The 22,765-nt window shown below is 45.0% G+C and overlaps 1 protein-coding gene across 1 annotated transcript in view; it reads right to left on the bottom strand.

Annotated features, from left to right (window-relative positions):
• Positions 1 to 4,510: 4,510 nt before the first annotated feature.
• Positions 4,511 to 22,765, bottom strand: part of gucy2g (guanylate cyclase 2g) — a gene marked incomplete at both ends in the record, with an annotated part of 160,319 nt that continues 142,064 nt past the window's right edge. The window contains 4 exons of the mRNA XM_084167484.1: positions 4,511 to 4,789; positions 6,372 to 6,479; positions 13,918 to 14,009; positions 14,375 to 14,473. Of these exons, the coding sequence (XP_084023610.1) occupies positions 4,511 to 4,789; positions 6,372 to 6,479; positions 13,918 to 14,009; positions 14,375 to 14,473 (578 nt within the window). The remainder of the gene's footprint in view (positions 4,790 to 6,371; positions 6,480 to 13,917; positions 14,010 to 14,374; positions 14,474 to 22,765) is intronic.

Genomic DNA, 22,765 nt, shown 5'->3' with positions numbered 1-22,765 from the left:
TTTGGATGTTGCTGGTTTGACTTAACAATAAAATGACCAGGGCTCTGTTCCGAAGGGTGTAATGTTACAAAACATTTAGATATCATAGAACTGTATTGTGTAGAACATCTTTATCTAAAATCATGTTAGCTCTCTCTATTCATTACATTTCAAACTCACATCATTGAATACACCCCAGGATTATCACCATACACTATTTATTTTGGTTCACATCAAACATCTACATTTACTCAAGAAAGGTGTTACCATAACATTTCACATAATCATCATATGTTGTCACTAGGGACCTTTTCAGACTTGAGATAAGTTGGCTTAACATGGCCTTAAAGACTCAGTGTGGTAAACATTCTGTTTTTCCTGTGTTTTGTATCATATTGTACAACAGCTGATGAAACTAACACTGTAAAAGTGTGAGGAAATTTGATCAGTGTTATATCCTGATAGTTGCTGGTTGCAAATATAATCTACACAGGACATTCTAATCAGCAGGTTTGCAAGATGGGAGTTTTGGCTTTCCATGGTGACATCATCATGTGGTAAACTGGTTAATCAACCAATAACAAAGAGAGTTCCAAACCTCTCTGCCAATAACAGCTAAAGTGCCTTCAGAAAGTATTCACACCCCTTGACTTATTCCACATTTTGTTTTGTTACAAGGTCAGATAAAAATGAATTTAATTGTCATTTTTTTGTCAATGATCTACACAAAATACTATGTAATGTCAAAGTGGGTGAAAAATTCTAACATTTGTAAAACATATAATGAAAAATCCAACACTAATATCTCTTGATTACATAAGTATTCAACCCCCTGAGTCGATACATGATATAATCACCTTTGGCATCGATTACAGCTGTGAGTCTTTCTGGGTAAGTCTCTAAGAGCTATGCACACCTAGATTGTACAATATTTGAACATTATTCTATTAAAAATTCTTCAAACTCTATCAAGTTGGTTCTTGATCATTGCTAGACAGCCATTTTCAAGTCTTGAAATAGATTTTCAAGCCGATTTACAGTACCAGTCAAAAGTTTGGAAACCTACTCATTCAAGGGTTTTTCTTTATTTTTACAATTTTCTACGTTGTAGAATAATAGTGAAGACATCAAACCTATGAAATAACACATATGGAATCATGTAGTAACCCAAAATTTGTTAAACAAATCAGATTATTCAAAGTAGCCAACCTTTGCCTTGATGACAGCTTTGCACACTCTTAGCATTCTCTCAACCAGCTTCACCTGGAATACTTTTCCAACAGTCTTGAAGGAGTTCCCACATATGCTGAGCACTTGTTGGCTGCATTTCCTTCACTCTGCGGTCCAACTCATCCCAAACCATCTCAATTGGGTTGAGTTTGGGTGATTGTGGAGGCCAGGTCATCTGATGCAACACTCCATCACTCTCCTTCTTGGTCAAATAGCCCTTACACAGCCTGGAGGTGTGTTGGGTCATTGTCCTGTTGAAATATAAATTATAGTCCCACTAAGCGCAAACCAGATGGGATGGCGTATTGCTGCAGAATGCTGTGGTAGCCATGCTGATTAATTGTGCCTTGCATTCTAAATACATCACAGACAGTGTCACCAGCAAAGCACCATCACACCTCCTCCATGCTTCACGGTGGGAACCACACATGTGGAGATCATCTGTTCACCTACTCTGTGTCTCATAAAGACACAGTTGGAACCAAAAATCTCAAATATGGACTCATCAGACCAAAGGACAGATTTCCACCAGTCTAATGTCCATTGCCCGTGTTTCTTGGCCCAAGCAAGTCTCTTCTTATTATTGGTGTCCTTTAGTAGTGGTTTCTTTGCTGCAATTCAACCATGGAGGCCTGATTCACGCAGTCTCTTCTGAACAGTTCATGTTGAGATGTGTCTGTTACTTGAACTCTGTGAAGCATTTATTTGGGCTGCAATTTCTGAGGCTGGTAACTCTAATGAACTTATCCTCTGCAGCAGAGGTAACTCTGGGTCTTCCTTTCCAGTGCCGGTCCTCATGAGAGCCAGTTTCGTCATAGTGCTTGATGGTTTTTGCGACTGCACTTGAAGAAACTTTCAAAGTTCTTGACATTTTCCGTATTGACTGACCTTCATGTCTTAGAGTAATGATGGACTGTCGTTTCTCTTTGTTTATTTACGCTGTTCTTGCCATAATATAGGGCTATCTTCTGTATACCACCCCTACCTTGTCACAACACAACTGATTGGCTCAAACACATTAAGAAGGAAATAAATTCCACAAATTAAACTTTTAACAAGGCACACCTGTTAATTGAAATGCATTCCAGGTGACTACCTCATGAAGCTGGTTGAGAGAATACCAAGAGTGTGCAAAGCTGTCATCAAGTCAATAGGTGGCTACTTTGAAGAATCTAAAATCTTATCACGGATTCCCCCGGTACTGCTGCTCATTCCGTTCACCAGCTCCGGAGGTCTACGTCACCAACCTTCTAGGCGTCAATGACCTGGTTCATTACCACCAACCCTGGACTGTCTTGTCTCATTACGCACACCTGGTTCCCATTCCACCTTATTAGTATGTGTATATATGTGCCCTCTGTTCCCCATTGTTCTTGTCGATTATAGTCCCATGTCCGTTGGTGTCATGAGTACCGTGTATTGTGCTCTTGTTATTATGGGTCTCGTTCCGTGTATTGTGTAGAGGTTACACCTTGCTCTTTTGTTTGGGTCACAACCCTTTGTTATATATTTACGTGTTTGTTTTGGGCTTCATCCCCATCATTTTCCATGACGTACCTTGTGTTGGGTGGAGTAAATAAAATCCCTAATACGTATTCCTGTGCCTCTCTTCTAATCATTATACAATGTGACAAATCTAAAATATATTTTGATTTGTTTAACAGTTTTCTGGGTCCTACATGATTCCATATGTGTTATTTCATAGTTTTGATGTCTTCACTATTATTCTACAATTTAGAAAATAGTATACATAAAGAAAAACCCTTGAATATGTATGTATGTCCAAACTTTTGACTGTTACTGTAAGTCAAAACTAAGTAGGCCACTCAGGAAAATTCAATGTTGACTTGGTAAGCAACTCCAGTGTATATTTGACCTTTTTGGTTATTGACCTGCTGAAAGGTGAATTACTCTCTGAGTGTCTGGTGGAAAGCAGACTGAACCACGTTTTCCTCTAGGATTTTGCCCCTGCTTAGCTCTATTCCTTTTTATTTTTATCCTAAAAAACTCCCTAGTCCTTGCCGATGAGAAGCATACCCATAACGATGCAGCCACCACCATGCTTGAAAATTTGAAGAGTGGTACTCAGTGATGTGTTTCGTTAGATTTGCCCCAAACATAACTCTTTGTATTCAGGACATAAAGTTTTCAGGACATTTTTTGCAGTTTTACTTTAGTGCCTTATTGCAAACAGGATGCATGTTTTGGAATATTTTTTATTCTGTACAGGCTTCATTTAGGTTAATATTGTGATTTAACTAAAATGTTGTTGATCCATCCTCAGCTTTCTCCTACCACAGCCATTAACTCTGCAACTGTTTTAAAGTCATCATTGGTCTCATGGTGAAATCCCTGAGCGGTTTCCTTCCTCTCCGGCAACTGAGTTAGAAAGGACGCCTGTATCTTTGTAGTGACTGGGTGCATTTGATCCACCATCCAAAGTGTAATTAATAACTTCACCATGCTCAAAGGAACATTCATTGTCAGTTTATAAAAAATAAAAATAAATGTTTTACCATCTACCAATAGGTGCCCTTCTTTACGAGGCATTGGAAAACCTCCCTGGTTTTTGTGGTTGAATCTGTGTTTGAAATTCACTGCCCGACTGATGGACCTTACAGATAACTGCATGTATGGGGTACAGAGATTAGGTAGTTATTCATGTTAAACACTATCATTGCACAGAGAGTGAGTCCATGCAACTTATTATGTGACTTGTTAAGCACATTTTTACTCCTGAACTTACACTGAGTGTACAAAACTTTAGGAACAAAACACCTGCTCTTTCCGTGACATAGACTGACCAGATGAATCCTGGTGAAAGCTATGATCCCTTATTGATGTCACCTTTTAAATCCACTTCAGTCAGTGTAGGTGAAGGTGAGGTGACAGGTTAAAGAGAGATGTTTAAGCCTTGAGATGATTGAGACATGGCTTGTGTATGTGTGCCATTCAGAGGGTGAATGGGCAACTCAATATTAGGAAAGTGTTCCTAATGTTTGGTATACTCAGTGTAATTGCATAATGGAACTGTATTTGATTTGTATGTGAACTGTATGTCCAATTACAAAAAACCTTGTTCAGTAATCATCTCACTTGTTAGCTGGCAGTGAACTATGTGGCTGTTGAGGACAGCAGTGTCGATCAGATGTAAAAATATGTTCTTATACCACTTGGTGGTTTTCAAAGCGCATGCCACAAAGCTGTTCATCATGTCCACCTTATCCACTGCCCCCTGTTTACAATTAAAGTCAAGCACACAGTCTGGTTAGATCTTTCCCTGCCGTCAGGTGGTCCACCTTCACTGTGGCTCTCTCTTCTCCTGTAGCTCCAAGGCATAGTGATTGGTCTCCTCCACTATGTCTCCCACCAGCTCCTCTGTCAGAAACAGCTTAAAGCACTCCGCCTCAGAGGGAGATGGCAAGGGGCTTTGCACTCTAGACTGGGACTCATCAAAGCCAACAGCAGAACCAGGAGGGGTGAAATGGCTGGCTGCCTTCCAGCTACCGCAGACCTCCTGTACTTCACCCACTGTTGGCCAGCCTCCATCACCACCAGCATCTTTAGAGGGTCTTTGTCTCTGGGCAAGGGGTCCTCAGATTCAGGGTTCTCAATGGTCACAAGGTTGGGGGGCAGCTCCTCACTGTCACTGTCAGAATCTGCATTTGTGAGTTGTCTCCTTTTGAATGACATTGCTAATGCTACAGCTTATCCCACTTGCTACATACATCAACAACAACACTGAATGGCTCCAAGTGAGTATCAGGGTTGATGTGATTGGATGCCGGTGTGGTGATACTGATGATTTGCCTCCACAGATGGTTTGTTTACATAGCAGGTTAGGATAATTAACGTGGTAGGTTAGGATAGAAATTGTGGCAGGTTAGGTGAATTAACGTAGGAGGTTAAGAGAATGAGATTAAGGTTAGGAAAAGGGTTAGGGTTAGGCTTAGCTACAATGCTACAGTTAGCTACAATGCTACAGTCAAACAACTGTTGTCCCACTAGATAGAGCTGTTGTAGGCCTAGCTCTCCATCTAGCCATAATGGAAGAGACGTAAACAAACCATCTGTGGCGACAAATCATCAGTATCATAACTCCACCCACTGTCGGATTACTTTTGACTTTTAGAAAGTGTTTTACTAAATTATTTAGATCACTGGTGAGCTCACCCGTCATGTGGTAAATTGTAAATAGTAATTGCTATTAGCTAATTCATATTATGGTTTCTGTCAGCCGAGAGTTAGCTAAATATGACTGCTTGTGTTAGCTCACTCTTTCCTCAGTTAGTGCTAGGATTAATGTAGCCTACATTTTCTGATTTGGATGAGAATTGTGTTATGCTGTTGCTACTTCTGTGACTGTCTGAACTTCTGCATCCCAAAATAAATAGCTCACTTTGAGGACATAAAGTTGTGAAGACTTTGTTTGTGCGAAATGTCTGTGAAAAAAACAGTGTGGTCACCTCAAATGCTGACTGTTGCGTCAACCGTAACTAGACATTCTAATCACACCGATTTGAGCTTATGCTGCAGGGACCATTGGAGAATGATCACATATGTGTGCTTGTATAAGTCAAAGGGTTAATGACTTAAGTCCATTTATCTCAAGTCTGAATCGGGCTCTAAGAGAAACATATGTCGTGGATGGGATCTGAACCCCAGTCTCCCACTCGGAAAACCAATATCTTAACCATTAGACATCAGCTACACATAGACACAGGGCTCAAAAAATAAATAAAATGGTAGCACTAGTGCTCCCAACTTTAAAAGTTAGGAGCACAACCTAACATTTAGGAGCACCAGAAAATAAAGATATGGCCTCTATGAATTCTAGCTACTTCTGAAGCACATGTTGTGTCCTAGAAACTAATATGTAACTCTGTAAATACATGTGTTAATTATAAAAAGCTAAAATGTAGATACATCTTATTAACTGTTTGGGTTAGAAACAAGCAGTTTTCATTGTATTAATGGTGCATGTATGATGCTAACGAATCTGTGCTCGGGTAACAATGGTACAGCGAAGTGTTGGATTTTCTTTGGTCACACGGCGGTCCCAAATTAAAACTTCAGGTGCCAAATAAATTGGTCGCACTTTAGAGCCCCGCATAGGCATGGGTTCTGTTGAAAAGCAAGCAGAGGAATTAACTTGTAAGTACCTCAATTAGTGGTTTGAGACATGAAGCTGGGGGAGAGGTTTGGACTGGTAGAGGAGGTTTGAAGCCTTCTTTATCCAACAGCCAGAAGGTCTTCTGACTGCCCTTTCCCTTATGGCATGGATGGATACACACAGAGTTTGTGTCACTCACACAAATTACATTGAGGTAACATTATATTTGAGGGGTACCTACATCAGGACATAACATTATTATTATTATTATTATTATTATTATTAATAACACATTTATAATAAATCCATAAGCCATATAAGCATTCATTATACTTATGTCAACAACCACAAGCTAATATTTGCGTTGGTTGTACCATTTGTACCTCCATACTTACCGTAGTTGTATACGCAGAGCATCATGGGTAATATGTGTTGAGATGAACACATTATCATTATTGAATTGTTATAAAGACCTGGTTATGAAACCCACGAGACACAACAATAGATTGGCGAAGAGTAAGTCTGAACCTATGGTAACTATTCTGTCTGGAAGAAGTGGGTTTTACAAGTTTAAAACTGTTATTTTCTGTGGTACAGTCTAAGCTAATGTTAGCACAGTGTATTGCTAGCAGAGACAAGTGCATAACCGAGATACCTAGAAAGAGAGTTAGCGTCATCATGGACAGCAGAAAAGGATTCAAGAAGGACGTCGGAGCGGGAAAACAATGTGTTTAAAAAAGGAGGAATATACAGTTAGTAAAGGAAAGGACATTTATTCAACTGTGAAGACGAACTTTGGAAATAAAAACTGCTAAATGAAGGAACTTGAGGCTAAAATGTCAGTGAGTGAAGTGAATGAAGATCACGTCAGTGAGGAAAATATTGCCGTGGTTGAGGACAATATTGAAGTGAGGGACAATCAGGTGCACATTGAGAAAATAAAAATGGCTGGAATTGTTGGTTACATTGGACAGTTTGATGAAAATATTGAGCAGTGGAACTCATATGCAGAACGGTTTAAATATGTTGTTCTTGCAAATGACACTAACCACGTTTCCATCCACAGTTTTTATGCGAGTAAAGTCATATCATATTACAAAAAAGTCATGACAGCTGTGATGTTTCGGTGTAATTTTATAAATGCCGGCAGATAATTAGTTTGTTTGGCATGGTGGGATCTTTTTGTGTCTGTAAAATTAATTATGCGGGAACTGTCGGTGGAAATGCCTTTGTGCAAATATTGACATAATAACCATCATATCGAAGTCAATTTGGAGTCTCGCGATGATATGGTGTGTGGTCCTCCCACTACGACTCAGGAAACCATGCAGTTTATTAGGCTACAGATGAAATAAATTATGATGAACTTCACAGGTGAAAGTGCAAGGTAATGAGCTTGATGCTGCTTTCCAATAAATGTCGATGGTCTTGTTCTGGTGACATGATGATCGATGCTTGACTGCCATTTGACAAATAAAAATATTCTCGCTCTTATCCATAATAATCTCATCATGTAAACCACACAACCCGCACAACCTACCCGCACTGTATATGCAAGCTGTTAGAGCGCAGGTGCCAAGACCAGAGTAGGCACATTTGCTACTTAGCGCAACATGTTTTGTGACAAAACTATCGGTAGAGTTGAAAACTTTAGATTTTTATTCGGTACATGAAAACTTAAACTAAAAAATTAATGTTGTGTAGACTACGTCATCACGTACTGATTTTTATCTGCAACAAGTCCATTTGGTAGAAACATACAGTACCACTGGTGGGAAAATGCACATATTTTCTTTATGCAGATTCTAGAATATTTGCGTGAAAATCTGTCGCCAATTGGATGGGAACCTAGCTACGGATGAGGACAAAATTGTGCCCATTTTTCTTTGTGTAATGGGGCCAATTTCATTTACTATGCAGCCTGCTACAGCCAGACAGGCCAGGTAATAAGACGTATGGGGATATTGTGGAAATGGTAAAAGGACACTTTTCACCAAAACCACTAGTTATTGCTGAATGTTTATTTAATGCAGCAACAAACATTGTCACTGATTCTCCCTCTTCCTGATTTCTTCTGTGGAACCTAAACCTATCAGAGCACTGTGAGTTTAATTATGTTCTAAATGACACCATTAGAGACAGACTACTATGTGGGATACGGAGTGAAGCTACACAAAAGAGACTATTGATTGAAAGTAACCTGACCTTGGCAAAGGCTATTGAAGTCAGTGTGTCCAGGGAACTAGCTGCTAAAGAGGCTCAGCAGTTGAGTTCATTAGGAAAAGTGCATAGATTTGCAACAGAAAATCAGAGGCAGGGAAATCAAGGTACATGCTTCCGCTGTGGCAAAGCGGGACATCTGGCGTCTACATGCTGGTGTAAGGACATGGATTGCCGAGCCTGTTGTAAAAAGGGCCACAAAAAGAGCTCAGAGAAAACATCACAGACTGAAAACAAAAAAGAGACATTCCAACGAAAGAAAAAGAGACATGTTCACGCCAGTGGCGGCTCCTGAAAAAATTCTCAGGGGGGGCAATTTTTCTGATGATTTAGGTGACCTACACACATTTTAAAAAAGATATGTCCAGCAACAACATGAAGACAGGGGCAGCATATAAGTCAATACCAGAAGCATTTATTGACTGATCTCAAAAGTGTTGGCTTACCAGGGTTGGTGGAGCCCTCAGTTTCATCTTTGCCTCGCAAAGCTAACTCAAACACTCCGCAAAACTTGTCCACCAGTATCTGTCTTTTTATCTCACGTTGTACATCTCTTAAAGCCTGTCTATCACCCCCAGCATAAACTGCCTTCTTCCTATCAAGTAGTGATTTTAGATGTTTTGATACCCAAGGCTTGTTGTTAGGGAATATTTTACAGGTCTTAGTAGGCACAACTGACTCAACACAGAAGTTTACATAGTCTGAAATAACCTCTGTGAGTTCATCCAGATCAGAGCTGCTGTCCTCAAATACCTCCCACATTGTACAGTCAAAACACCCCAAGTGATACTGTTGTCATTCCAGATCTGGACAGTTTTAACTGTGGGTTTCTCCCTCTCCAGGAGGCGACAGTAAATTGGCCTGAGGTAGACCACATTGTGGTCTGATGTCCCCAGAGGAGGTCTGGTGGTGGCAGAGAACGCCTTTGGTATTGTCCCATAGCACAAATCAAGAGTCCTATTTTTCCTAGTGTGACATTTCACATACTGATGGTATGTGCGCAAGACTTTGTGCAAGGTACAGTTGTTAAAATCCCCTAAAATAAATTTGGGTGCGTCGGGGGAGATGGATTCCAGTTTCTGTGACAGATTATAAATCATCTCTGATGCCTTTGTTATATTAGCTTTTGGTTTAATGTACACAACGGTAACAAACAATTGGGGGAACTCACGGGGCAGATAGTAAGGTCGCAGTGACACAGAAAGCAGTTCAATGTCGGGGGTACAGAGTCGCTCTCTTACCAGGATCGATTTACACCACTGATCGCTGACAAGCAGGCAACTCATTCGCTGACAACTCATCCGCTTTCCCCCTCAGTGACTGGGCATTAATCAGCAAGGTGGTGGGTAAGGGAAGTTTGTTCTTAATTTTTTTTAAGTCGTTGTCTGATTCCCCCGCGTTTTCCACGTTTGCATTTGGGTTTGTAATCCACTCGCAGACAATCAGGTATTAGATGGGTGTCACGCTCTGGCTCCGGGACTGTGTATTTTGAGCCAGGGTGTGTTCATTTGGTTGTGTTTGGTATTGGTTGTGTTGTATTTGGTTGTGTTTCCTTGTTTGGTCGTGTGACTCCCAATCAGTGGTAACGAGTGTCAGCTGTCGGCTCGTTATCTCTGATTGGGAGCCATATTTAAACTGTCAGTGTTCACCTTAGGGTTGTGGGTTTTTGTTCCTTGTCAGTCATTTTAACTGAGGACTTCACGTTTCGTCATTGTTTGTTGTTTTTGTAGTGAGTACTTTAATTTAATAAAGTCATGTTCGCTCAACGCGCTGCGCTTTGGTCTCCCTCATTAGACGATCGTGACAGAAAAACCCACCAAGATGGGACCAAGCAGCGTGTCCAGGAGCCATCGCCAGGGAGATCCCTCACAGATCTCCTTCGCCTCCTGGACTGGGTCAAGCCGAGTGAGGAGGAGAAGGGCTTGACATTATGGCAGAAGGGCGAGAGGCTGGCGAGGGACATGGAGACCTGGTCCACGGGTAGGAGAGACGCCCCGAAAATTTTTAGGGGGGGGCTCACGACGTCGGACCAGCAGGAGGCCGCGATAGAGCGGCCCAGTGGGTTGCCGGAGAAGGCCTCCGGGTTACGGGGGCCACTGGTCGAAGAGGGGATGGAGGAAGTAGAGGCACGGCGAGAGGTACTGGCGTGTGTTGCCAGTCCGGTCCGGCCCGTTCCAGATTCCGGTGTAGGGCCAGTGGTGTGTGTCCCTAGTACAGTCCGGTCCATCCAAGCTTCCCGCACCGAGCCAGTGGTGTGCGTCGTCAGTCCGGCACGGCCCGTGCCTGCTCTCCGCATCAAGCCTGTGGTGCGTCTCGTCAGCCCGGCTCTGCCCGTTCCTGCTCTCCGCACCAGGTCTGTGGTGCGCGTCGCCAGCCCAGTCCGGCCCATTCCTACCACTCGCACCAAGTCAAGGGTGCGAGTCGTCAGCCGGATTCAGCCCATTCCTGCTACTCGCACCAAGCCAAGGGTGCGAGTCGTCAGCCGGATTCAGCCCATTCCTGCTACTCGCACCAAGCCAAGGGTGCGAGTCGTCAGCCGGATTCAGCCCATTCCTGCTACTCGCACCAAGCCAAGGGTGCGAGTCGTCAGCCGGATTCAGCCCATTCCTGCTACTCGCACCAAGCCAAGGGTGCGAGTCGTCAGCCGGATTCAGCCCATTCCTGCTACTCGCACCAAGCCAGGGATGCGAGTCTTCAGCCTGGTGAGGCCTGTTCTGGCTCCACGCACCATGCAAAGGGTGCGTATCGTCTGCCAGGTCCGGTCCATTCCTGCCTCACGCGCCAAGCCAGGGGTGCGCGTCGGCAGTCCTGATCCAGCTAACTGGGTCAGATCGGACTGGGGGCACTACGGGGGGATTGTAGTAGAGTGGTGGTCAAGCCCGGAGCCGGAGCCGCCTCCGAGGAGCAATACCCACCCAGCCCTTCCCTATTTGGGGTGTAGGCGCGGTCGGAGTCCGTGCCTTTAGGGGGGGGTACTGTCACGCTCTGGCTCCGGGACTGTGTATTTTGAGCCAGGGTGTGTTCATTTGGTTGTGTTTGGTATTGGTTGTGTTGTATTTGGTTGTGTTTCCTTGTTTGGTCGTGTGACTCCCAATCAGTGGTAACGAGTGTCAGCTGTCGGCTCGTTATCTCTGATTGGGAGCCATATTTAAACTGTCAGTGTTCACCTTAGGGTTGTGGGTTTTTGTTCCTTGTCAGTCATTGTAACTGAGGACTTCACGTTTCGTCATTGTTTGTTGTTTTTGTAGTGAGTACTTTAATTTAATAAAGTCATGTTCGCTCAACGCGCTGCGCTTTGGTCTCCCTCATTAGACGATCGTGACAATGGGCCATTGGGATATCCATCGCGTTCGTATTTGAGTTGCATTGTAGTAAAAACTCCCTGCTGTATTGGATTCCGCTGCCAGCAGCGTTTTCATTATTTAGTCCGTTCGTAGCGGGTATGTACACGATCAACAAGATCAGTCCAACACCGTGACCCCACCACTGGAAATCCATGGTTGGCAGAATGTTTGTAAACTAAGTGTACAAATTAAAAACATAAAATAACGCCACTAAGTGTACAAATTAAAAACATAAGATTAAAAACATAAGATAACGCCACACCAAACGTCACACACACTGCAGGTCGCAACAGAGACGCTGCTACCCGCTCTTTTCTTAGTTACGTTCATGGTTATGTTACGTATGACGAAAGCGCGTAAGTGCAAGCCCTCAGAAACCCATAGAGATTGTATTGAAAGCTCTGAAATTTGAAAAAAATAGATTTTACATGGGAGTCTATGACAGACTTCTGGGCGATTTTCAACCTGACTGAAATCGCCCCAAAAAGGGGGGGGGGGGCATTTGAAGCACGACTTTAGCCTGATTGGACATTTAGTGGCAGTGTGGCACTGTGGCAGATCAGACGTCTAGATTACAACACTGATAACTACTGTTGCCGTGATATAATTGATTAGAAAAAAAATCCCTTCCTTTTCCCGTTTGGCAGTGCGTCGCCCATATCGCCCTATTGAACACACCGCCCCTGGTTCACGCTATTGATCAGGAGAAAACTGAGGTGAGTGACTCATCAGACAAGGAAGTCACACTGAATATACTGACTGTTGCTGGGGGGCCGCACGGCTACTGTCTCTCCCTTGCTAGAGGGGCAGCCAGTGCGTAGCATGAAATACATTACAGTGAACCTTAGCATTAAGCCAGACAGTAAACCAAAGTTTCTGAAAGCAAAGTTTATGCTATCAGACCAAAAGTCAATGCCAGTCAGCGTGAGTGAATGGGCGACACCCATCATACCAGTCCTTAAGAAGGATGGTAGAATCAGGATATGTGGAGACTTTAAAGTCACATTTACATTTTACATTATTTAGCAGACACTCTTATCCAGAGCGACTTACAGTTAGTGCATACATTATTCTTTTTTTTTTTTTCATACTGGCCCCCCGTGGGAATCGAACCCACAACCCTGGCGTTGCAAACGCCATGCTCTACCAACTGAGCTACCTCCCTGCCGGCCATTCCCTCCCCTACCCTGGACGACGCTGGGCCAATTGTGCGCCACCCCATTGGTCTCCCGGTTGCAGCCGGCTACAGCAGAGCCTGGATGTGTGGGTTAACCCTGTGTTGTCTGCTGAGCAGTATCTGCAACAACACATCAACAACCTTTTCGCAGGTTTAGCTGGGGGTCAAACGTTCAGCAAAATCGACCTCAGCCAAGCCTACTTGCAGATGCACGTGGATGAAGTCAAAGGAGCTGCTGACCATCGTAACACACAAGAGGCTCTTCAGGTACTGTCGTCTACCGTTTGGAATCACAAGTGTGCTAGTGTTGTTCCAGAGGGCGATGGACCAGATCTTGAGTGGATTGCCAGGAGTACAATTATACCTGGATGACATCCTCGTGACTGGAGAGGACGAAAAGGATCATCTCCAGAACTTGGATTCAATCTTACAGAGATTGAATGACTACGGACTGGGAGTTCACAAATGCACAAATGTGCATTCTTCCAGTCATTGGTTGAATATCTAGGAGCTCACAGTCACGTTCTCAGGACACTGACGCAGCCGCACCCACACAAGTGTGTGACGTTGTTGAGAGTCAGGTTGACCACCATTACCCTACGAGAGGCAGGAACCTAGACACTTGGACTTGTAGAACAGATTCTCCCTACAGTTGTTGTGTATTAGGGTTGTACCATTTGCACCTCTATACTTACCATAGTTGTATAAACAGAGCATCATGGTAATATGTGTTGATATGAGCACGTTCAGATAAATGGTTGAACTAATTCCTGTCTCCCTTCTCATCATTATTTAAATGTTATAAAGTGTGGTTATGAAACCCACGAGACATAACAGAACGGTCAAATGTTCACCTTTATCTCAATGTCTCCTCTCTCCTCCAGCTCAAAGGATCCTATCTGAGTGAGGATCTCAGCTGTGCTCTGGGATATGTGGATCTTCAGGGCTGTGGAATATTTACAAAACAAATCAATAGGAGGGAAAAACTATTGTAATGTACCTAATACAACAAGATCATTACCAATGTATGGGATTGGGGAATGCACAATCGTATTAACTGGAGCTACAGCTAACTGGAGTTGGGATGAAACAATGCTATACACACACACAAACCATGGTTGAGGAAATTCTATTCTATTCAATTCAATTTGATACAACTTTATCGATCCCTGTTGGGCAACTATGAATTTGAACGTAGTCCAGAGCCACCAAAATGTAACTTCATATAATGTGGTTAAGATGATGTAGTATAATTTGAATTGATATCAATAGCGGTCCATTCGGTTTCAGGAGCAGGTGTATGGAACTCACGCAGGCTGTTGCTCTCCATCCTGGAAGCAGTGTTCACTGTGTCCCCAAACAGGCAGTAGCGAGGCATGGTGGTGCCCACCACTCCAGCAACCACTGGACCTACGCACACACACACACACACACACACACAAACACATCTGTAACTTGCAGATTTTGTGCACAAATGTCCCATTGACATCAATGTGTGATTCCTGCAACAGTCCAAGTTAAAGGTCAACTGCCCCTTAGAACCAACTTCTCTGGTTTTAAACAGCCTATGTGGCATTGATATGAGTCCGAAACATCAATTATAGTGTCAAAATGGACTACAAAGTGTAAATAGGATGATTTTGGTCATAAAGTCATTCTCGTCCAAAACAGATTTTTGTAAGTGAGTTTGTCACAACTTACTGGCGGGTTGGGTATGGATTACTTGCATGCCCACTTTTGCCAATGATGCCCGATTGCCCAGAGACAACACGTTGTGGTCCACCCCCAGCTGCCATGTGGACATTTGTTGTCAAGTCTGCATATGGGTGCCACGCACGCACATTTCGCTCGGCAAATTGGAGTGAAAATGGTCTTCCATAAACTTGGTGCAAACTTCCAATGCATTTCAACAATATTGCCAGATGGCCAGGAATGGATTACATCCGACACGGTCCCTTCTGCTGCCTGTCAACTGTCAAACCACTGGTGTTGGTGAGTATGTTAGCTAAGTAGATAGCTGGTACTTGCTAGCTAGTAGCTACTTTTGATTATACAACATTATTTGACAATGCTAGCGAGCCAGGCTAGCTAGCTATGATACCACAGATGCAAGGGGAATAATACTGTAGCTAGCTAAATACATCAAGCTAACGTGTAATGTGATGTAGCATGTCAGATGAAGATGTGCATAGCTCACGTTAGTTAGCTACCTTGCTAACAACAGGTAACTGTAGCCATTGGCATTTGTGACCGACCGGCTCGATTCAGTCTTATGTAGGAACATTTGAAATAGTATTTTTTACATTGGATAAAAGTAGAGATTCAGAGCTAGACAATGGAATATCATACACTACAGTTGAGGAACAATGGAAAACGAATTCTGCTTGAAAGTTTATAAACTTGTAACCTCATTTTTGAATGTTTAGGTAAATGTCAGGTGCAGGAGGGTAAATCACAGAACAAATGGTTTATTCGGTAAGACAGCAGTACGCAGCAGTACGTAAAACACTCCAGTGCGGTAAATAGAGCGCACTGGAGAAAACAAGGCACAATCAGATTCCAAACTCTCCACCATGGCCAAGACCAAAGAGCTCTCCAAGGATGTCAGGGACAAGATTGTAGACCTACACAAGGCTGGAATGGGCTACAAGACCATCGCCAAGCAGCTTGGTGAGAAGGTGACAACAGTTGGTGCGATTATTCACAAATGGAAGAAACACAAAAGAACTGTCAATCTCCCTCGGCCTGGGGCTCCATGCAAGATCTCACCTTGTGGAGTTGCAATGATCATGAGAACGGTGAGGAATCAGCCCAGAACTACAGGGGAGGATCTTGTCAATGATCTCAAGGCAGCTGGGACCATAGTCACCAAGAAATCAATTGGTAACACACTATGCCGTGAAGGGCTGAAATCCTGCAGCGCCCGCAAGGTCCCCCTGCTCAAGAAAGCACATATACAGGCCCGTCTGAAGTTTACCAATGAACATCTGAATGATTCAGAGGAGAACTGGGTGAAAGTGTTGTGGTCAGATGAGACCAAAATCGAGCTCTTTGGCATCAACTCAACTTGCCGTGTTTGGAGGAGGAGGAATGCTGCCTATGACCCCAAGAACACCATTCCCACCGTCAAAGATGGAGGTGGAAACATTATGCTTTGGGGGTGTTTTTCTGCTAAGGGGACAGGACAACTTCACTGCATCAAAGGGACGATGGACGGGGCCATGTACCGTCAAATCTTGGGTGAGAACCTCCTTCCCTCAGCCAGGGCATTGAAAATGGGTCGTGGATGGGCATTCCAGCATGACAATGACCCAAAACACAAGGCCAAGGCAACAAAGGAGTGGCTCAAGAAGGAGCACATGAAGGTCCTGGAGTGGCCTAGCCAGTCTCCAGACCTTAATCCCATAGAAAATCTGTGGAGGGAGCTGAAGGTTCGAGTTGCCAAACGTCAGCCTCGAAACCTTAATGACTTGGAGAAGATCTGCAAAGAGGAGTGGGACAAAATCCCTCCTGAGATGTGTGCAAACCTGGTGGCCAACTACAAGAAACGTCTGACCTCTGTTATTGCCAACAAGGGTTTTGCCACCAAGTACAAAGTCATGTTTTGCAGAGGGGTCAAATACTTATTTCCCTCATTAAAATGCAAATAAATGTATAATATTTTTGACATGCGATTTTCTGGATTTTTTTGTTGTTATTTTGTCTCTCACTGTTCAAATAAACCTACCATTAAAATTATAGACTGATCATGTCTTTGTCAGTGGGCAAACGTACAAAATCAGCAGGGGATCAAATACTTTTTTCCCTCACTGTATAACACATTGAAATGGAGATAGGTTAGTGGAGGAGTGGCGGAGAGAGTTCTGGGCATATTCTGCCCATGGCAAGACCACCGACCACTCCCCCGGCCGGTCCTGGCAGTAGGACCGCAGGAAACTACCCACATTCTGATTCACCCGTCCCACCTGCCCAATAGACTTGGGGTGAAACCCACAGGTCAGGCTGACGAAACCCCCAGACGTTCCATAAACGCCTTCCAGACCCTGGATGGAAACTGGGGACACCGGACAGACACTATGTCCTCTGGCACCCCGTAGTGCCGGAAGACGTGAGTAAACAGGGCATCCGCAGTTTGCAGGGCCGTGGGGAGACCGGGCAGAGGAAGGAGGTGGCAGGCTTTAGAAAAGTGGTCCACAATGACCAGGATGGTGGTGTTACCCTGAGAGAGGGGAAGATCAGTGAGGAAGTCAATTGACAAGTGGAACCATGGCCGTTATGGAACTGGTAAAGGATGTAACTTAGCTGTTGGGAAGTGCCTAGGTGCCTTACTCTGGGCGCACACCGAGCAGGAGGAGACATACAGTCGTGGTCAAAAGTTTTGAGAATGAAACAAGTATTGGTCTTCACAAAGTTTGCTGCTTCAGTGTTATGAGATATTTTTGTCAGATATTACTATAGTATACACTCGGGCTCCCGAGTGGTGCAGTGGTCTAAGGCACTGCATCTCAGTGCTGGAGGTGTCACTACAGACTCCCTGGTTCCAGGCTGTATCACAACCGGCCGTGATTGGGAGTCCCATAGGGCGGCGCACAATTGGCCCAGCTTCGTCCGGGTTTGGCTGGTGTAGGCCGTCATTGTAAATAATAATTTGTTCTTAACTGACTTGCCTAGTAAAATAAAAAAAAATAAAAAAAATACTGAAGTATAATTACAAGCATTCCATAAGTGTCAAAGGCTTTTATTGACAATTACATTAAGTTTATGCAAGTTTACGCTCACCTTGTCTTCTCTGGACAAGGTGTTTTCCGGATGCCCCAAACAATCGGAAAGGGGATTCATCAGAGAAAATGACTTTACCCCAGTCCTCAGCAGTCCAATCCCTGTACCTTTTGCAGAATATCAGTCTGTCTCTGATGTTTTTCCTGGAGAGAAGTGGCTTCTTTACTGCCCTTCTTGACACCAGGCCATCCTCAAAAGTCTTCACCTCACTGTGCGTGCAGATGCACTCACACCTGCCTGCTGCCATTCCTGAGCAAGCTCTGCACTGGTGGTGCCCCGATCCCGCAGCTGAATCAACTTTAGGAGACGGTCCTGGCGCTTGCTGGACTTTCTTGGGCACCCTGACGCCTTCTTCACAACAATTGAACCTCTCTCCTTGAAGTTCTTGATGAGCCGATAAATGGTTGATTTAGGTGCAATCTTACTAGCAGCATTATCCTTGCCTGTGAAGCCCTTTTTGTGCAAAGCAATGATGACGGCACGTGTTTCCTTGCAGGTAACCATGGTTAACAGAGGAAGAACAATGATTTCAAACACCACCCTCCTTTTAAAGCTTCCAGTCTGTTATTCTAACTCAATCAGCATGACAGAGTGATCTCCAGCCTTGTCCTCGTCAACACTCTCACCTGTGTTAACGAGAGAATCACTGACATGATGGCAGCTGGTCTTTTTGTGGCAAGGCAGTGGAAATGTTTTTGGGGGATTAAGTTCATTTTCATGGCAAAGAGGGACTTTGCAATTAATTGCAATTCTTCTGATCACTCTTCATGACATTCTGGAGTATATGCAAATTGCCATCATCAAAACTGAGGCAGCAGACTTTGTGAAAATTAGTATTCGTGTCATTCATAAAACTTTTGACCACAACTGTACACCCTCACGTCGTTAGCCAAGGTAGGCCACCAATACCTCCCGGTCAGGCAGCGTGCTGTACGGCCAATACCTGGGTGACCAGAGGAGGGGGACGTGTGTTCCCAATAGATAAGATGATCACATACAAGAGACGGCACGTACCGCAGCCCAGCTGGGAACTGAGGTGGAGATGGCTCTCTGCGTAATGCCCGCTCTATATCTGCGTCCACTGCCCACACTACCGGCCCCACAATGCAGAAGGCCGGGAGTATGGGGGTGTTGTCTATGGGCCTCTCCTCTGTGTCGTACAGCCATGACAGCGCATCTGCCTTCACGTTCTTAGTACCTGGTATGTATGACAACGTGAAATCAAACCGGGTGAAGAACAAGGCCCACCTGGCCTGGCGAGAGTTCAGCCTCCTCGCTGCCAGGTTACGGTGGTCAGTCCAGACGAGGAAAGGGTGTTTCGCCCCATCGAGCCAGTGCCTCCACGCGGTCAGGGCTCTGACATCAGCCAACAGATCCCGATCACCAACGTCGTAGTTCTGCTCTGCTGGGCTGAGCTTCTTAGAGAAGAAGGCACAGGGGCGGAGCTTGGGTGGCGTACCCGAGCGTTGGGATAGGACAGCACCTATCCCTACCTCGGACGCATCCACCTCCACAACGAGCGGTAATGATGGATCGGGATGGGCCAGTACCGGGGCTGAGGTGAACAGAGCCCTCAGGTTACTGAAAGCCCTGCCAGCCTCAGCAGACCAGCGGAGCCGGGACAGTCCACCCTTCAACAGAGAGGTGATGGGAGCTGCGACCTTGCCAAAGCCCCGGATAAACCTCCGATAGTAATTGGCAAAGCCTATAAAGCACTGCACCTCCTTTACCGTGGTTGGAGTCGCACTGCTGAAATGCAGTCTCCCTCCATCTCCACACCTGAGGTGGTGATGTGGTATGCGAGGAAGGAGACGGACTGTTGGAAGAATAGACACTTTTCTGCCTTGGCATACAGGTCATGCTCCAACAGTTGACCCAGCACTCTGCGAATCAGGGACACATGCTCGGCACGCGTAGCGGAATACACCAGAATTTCATCGATGTAGACCACCACACCGTAACCAAGTATGTCCCGAAACACCTCGTTCACAAAGGACTGGAAGACTGATGGAGCATTCGTCAACCCATACGACATCACCAGGTATTCGTAATGCCCCGTGGTTGTGCTGAATACTGTCTTCCACGCGTCCCCTTCCCGGACACGAACCAGGTTGTACGCACTCCGGAGATCTAATTGGAGATGAGGGGTAGAGGGTAACTATAGCGAATGGTAGTTTGATTAAGTGTCCGGTAATCAATGCAAGGGCGCAGACCTACGTCTTTCTTCTTCACGAAAAATTAACTTGAGGAGGCAGTCGAAGTGGAGGGACGTATGAACCTCTGGCGCAGGGACTCGGAGACGTATTTCTCCATAGCCTCCGTTTCAGCCTGCGACAAGGGACAGACATGACTCCTGGGAGGCACAGCGTCTAAACGGAGGTTAATCGCGCAATCCCCCGCCCGATGGGGTGGTAATTTGGTTGCCTGCGTTTTGGAAAACGTGTGTGCCAAGTCGAGGTATTCTGAGGGAAGGTGACGCATATGGTGAAGTACGCAGCAGAGGGCTCTGAATGAGTGTGGGTTTGCGCTACCTGGAGTGACATGAGAGTGCCCTGCCTGTCGCCTCCAGACCCAGAAGAACTCTGATGACACCATGCAGCAGAGTGTCCTCTCTTGCCACAAGAGTGACACTGGAGCTGTCATCCTTCGTTCTCCCGGATCGCTGCACCTCCCAGCTCCATCGGAACATAATCCGGGTTGAAGGGGGGTGAAACGGGCAGGCCCCTTCTAGGACGTCCTCTTGAAGCCAGCAGGCTGTCCAACCGGATGGCCATGTCCACCAGCTGGTTGAAAGTCAACGTGGTATGCCGGCAGGCTAGCTCCCGTCGGACGTCCTCTCGCAGGCTGCACCGGAAGCGGTCGATGAGGGCCCGCTCGTTCCACCTGGAACCAGCCGCTAGAGTTCTAAACTCCAGGGCGAAGTCCTGCGCGGTACTCGTCCCTTACCTCAGATGGACCGGCCGCTCGTCCGCCTCCCTTCCTTCAGGAGGGTGATCGAAGACTGCCCGGAAGAGGCGAGCAAACTCCTTGTAGTTGTCCAACGCGTCTCCTCCTTCACTCCAGACTGCTTTGGCCCACTCCAGGGCTTTTCCCGAGAGGCAGGAGACGAGGGCGGACACATTCTCCCGCTCAAATGGAGCCGGGCTGATAGTAGAAAAATAGAGGTCAGCTGCAGGAGGAAACCCTGGCAGCGGGCTGCTGTCCCATCATACTCCCTCGGTCGGGATAGGTGAATCCCTCTGGGTGCTGGGGTGTGGGTGGCTGGATCCGGTCGCTCAGCTGGTCCCAAAGGGTCGGGTCCTCTCCTCTCCAGGCGTTGGACGATCTGGAGAATCCAATCCATCGCTTCGCTCAAGCTGGCTAGCATGTTGGAATGCTCCCGGACCCGCTCCACGACTCCAGGCATATTCCCGTCTTCTGCTGACTCCATGCTGTTCGGGTGTGTGATTCTGTGGCGGGTGATTTGGATGGAGTCAGGCGCAGGAGGGTAAATCACAGAATAAATGGTTTATACGGTAAGACAGCGGTACACAGCAATGCGTAAAACACTCCAGTGCGCACTGGAGAAAACAAGGCACACAGGTGAATATCCCGGCGATACAAAATACAATATAGCTCCACCGAGCTATATTAACCTCCACAATAAACAATCACACACAAAGACAAGGGGGGCAGAGGGAATACTTATACAGGTACTGATGAGGGGATATGAACCAGGTGTGTGTAATAAACAAGACAAAACAAATGTAATGATGAGATGAGGAGTGGCAGTGGCTAGAAGGCCGGTGACGACGAACGCCGAAGCCTGCCCGAACAAGGAGAGGAGTCAGCTTCGGAGGAAGTCGTGACAGTAAACCTACTGGAGAGCTCTTCTTTGTCTACTCTACACCCATTCAGCATCGTTCACACCTTCTTAAGCCTGACCCATCTCTTTAAGGATTCACATGTGAGGCCATGTACTAAACAACCAAAGATTTCAAGACTAAAGGCTGGTTTATGCTACGTCTATCGACAGTTGTCGCATCATGAACATTCTATTGTCGTCCGACATCAGACTTGTCGTTGTCGTTATGAAAAAGTATAAACACAAAAACTACAGGCTGCCTGGTGTTCCAAAATAGCATAACTAGTGTATTTTAACACCAATAAACGCACCCGTTTAAAAATTAATTTAGTATATGTCAATCTAGCAAACCAGGCAACTAAAAGCAACTTTCTAAACAATGTTTTGGTTCGTTTCTAGCTTGTTAGCTAGCTAGCTAATGTTAAGTTAGCTGGCTAGCCAGTTCAAATAATGCCCATATAATATAGCTGACAGTGTCTTCACTTTAGCTAATTTGTTTTCATTATTACAAGAAAATAAATTCACAACGAGATCATTATTTACAAGTTAATGGCGAGCCAGAAAATAGCTAACGGTTGTGAGTGTGACGCAATAAAAGCAAGGCATTCTACCAGAGAATTTTAGAACTTGGACACTGTCTCGGCCTAACGTTATATCCTAATTTGACTTGGTGCAGGTCATGTTCTTCACATTACCATCTCTGGTAAACACATACTATATCAAATAAAATCAAAGTTTATTTGTCACATGCACAGGATACAGAAGGTGTTGTGAAATGGTTACTTGCATAGTGGAGTCTTTTGTTTAGACATGTAGCGAGCTAACTAAACAATGAACCATAATCCCAACTCATAACGTTATTACCCTGCATGAATCTGCAGGTAGCTAACCAACCAGGTTCAATGTTAGCTAGCTGCATATTTGCAATCAAACGGCAGAATTTTATCCATCTACTTAGCTATCATACCCTAATTCCACCGGGCATTCCACTGATTTCAAAACTCGGTCCACCAGAAAGTAGAGAGCAACACTTTTTCAAATTTACTACGTGATATCTTTTTTTTTTTTAAGCTGCGTTA

The sequence above is a fragment of the Coregonus lavaretus genome, assembly GCF_964263955.1.
Source record: "Coregonus lavaretus genome assembly, chromosome: 1".
Classification (NCBI taxonomy): Eukaryota; Metazoa; Chordata; class Actinopteri; order Salmoniformes; family Salmonidae; genus Coregonus; species Coregonus lavaretus.
The sequence above is the reverse complement of the archived record's forward strand: the minus strand, read 5'-3'. Positions and strand labels throughout refer to the sequence as shown.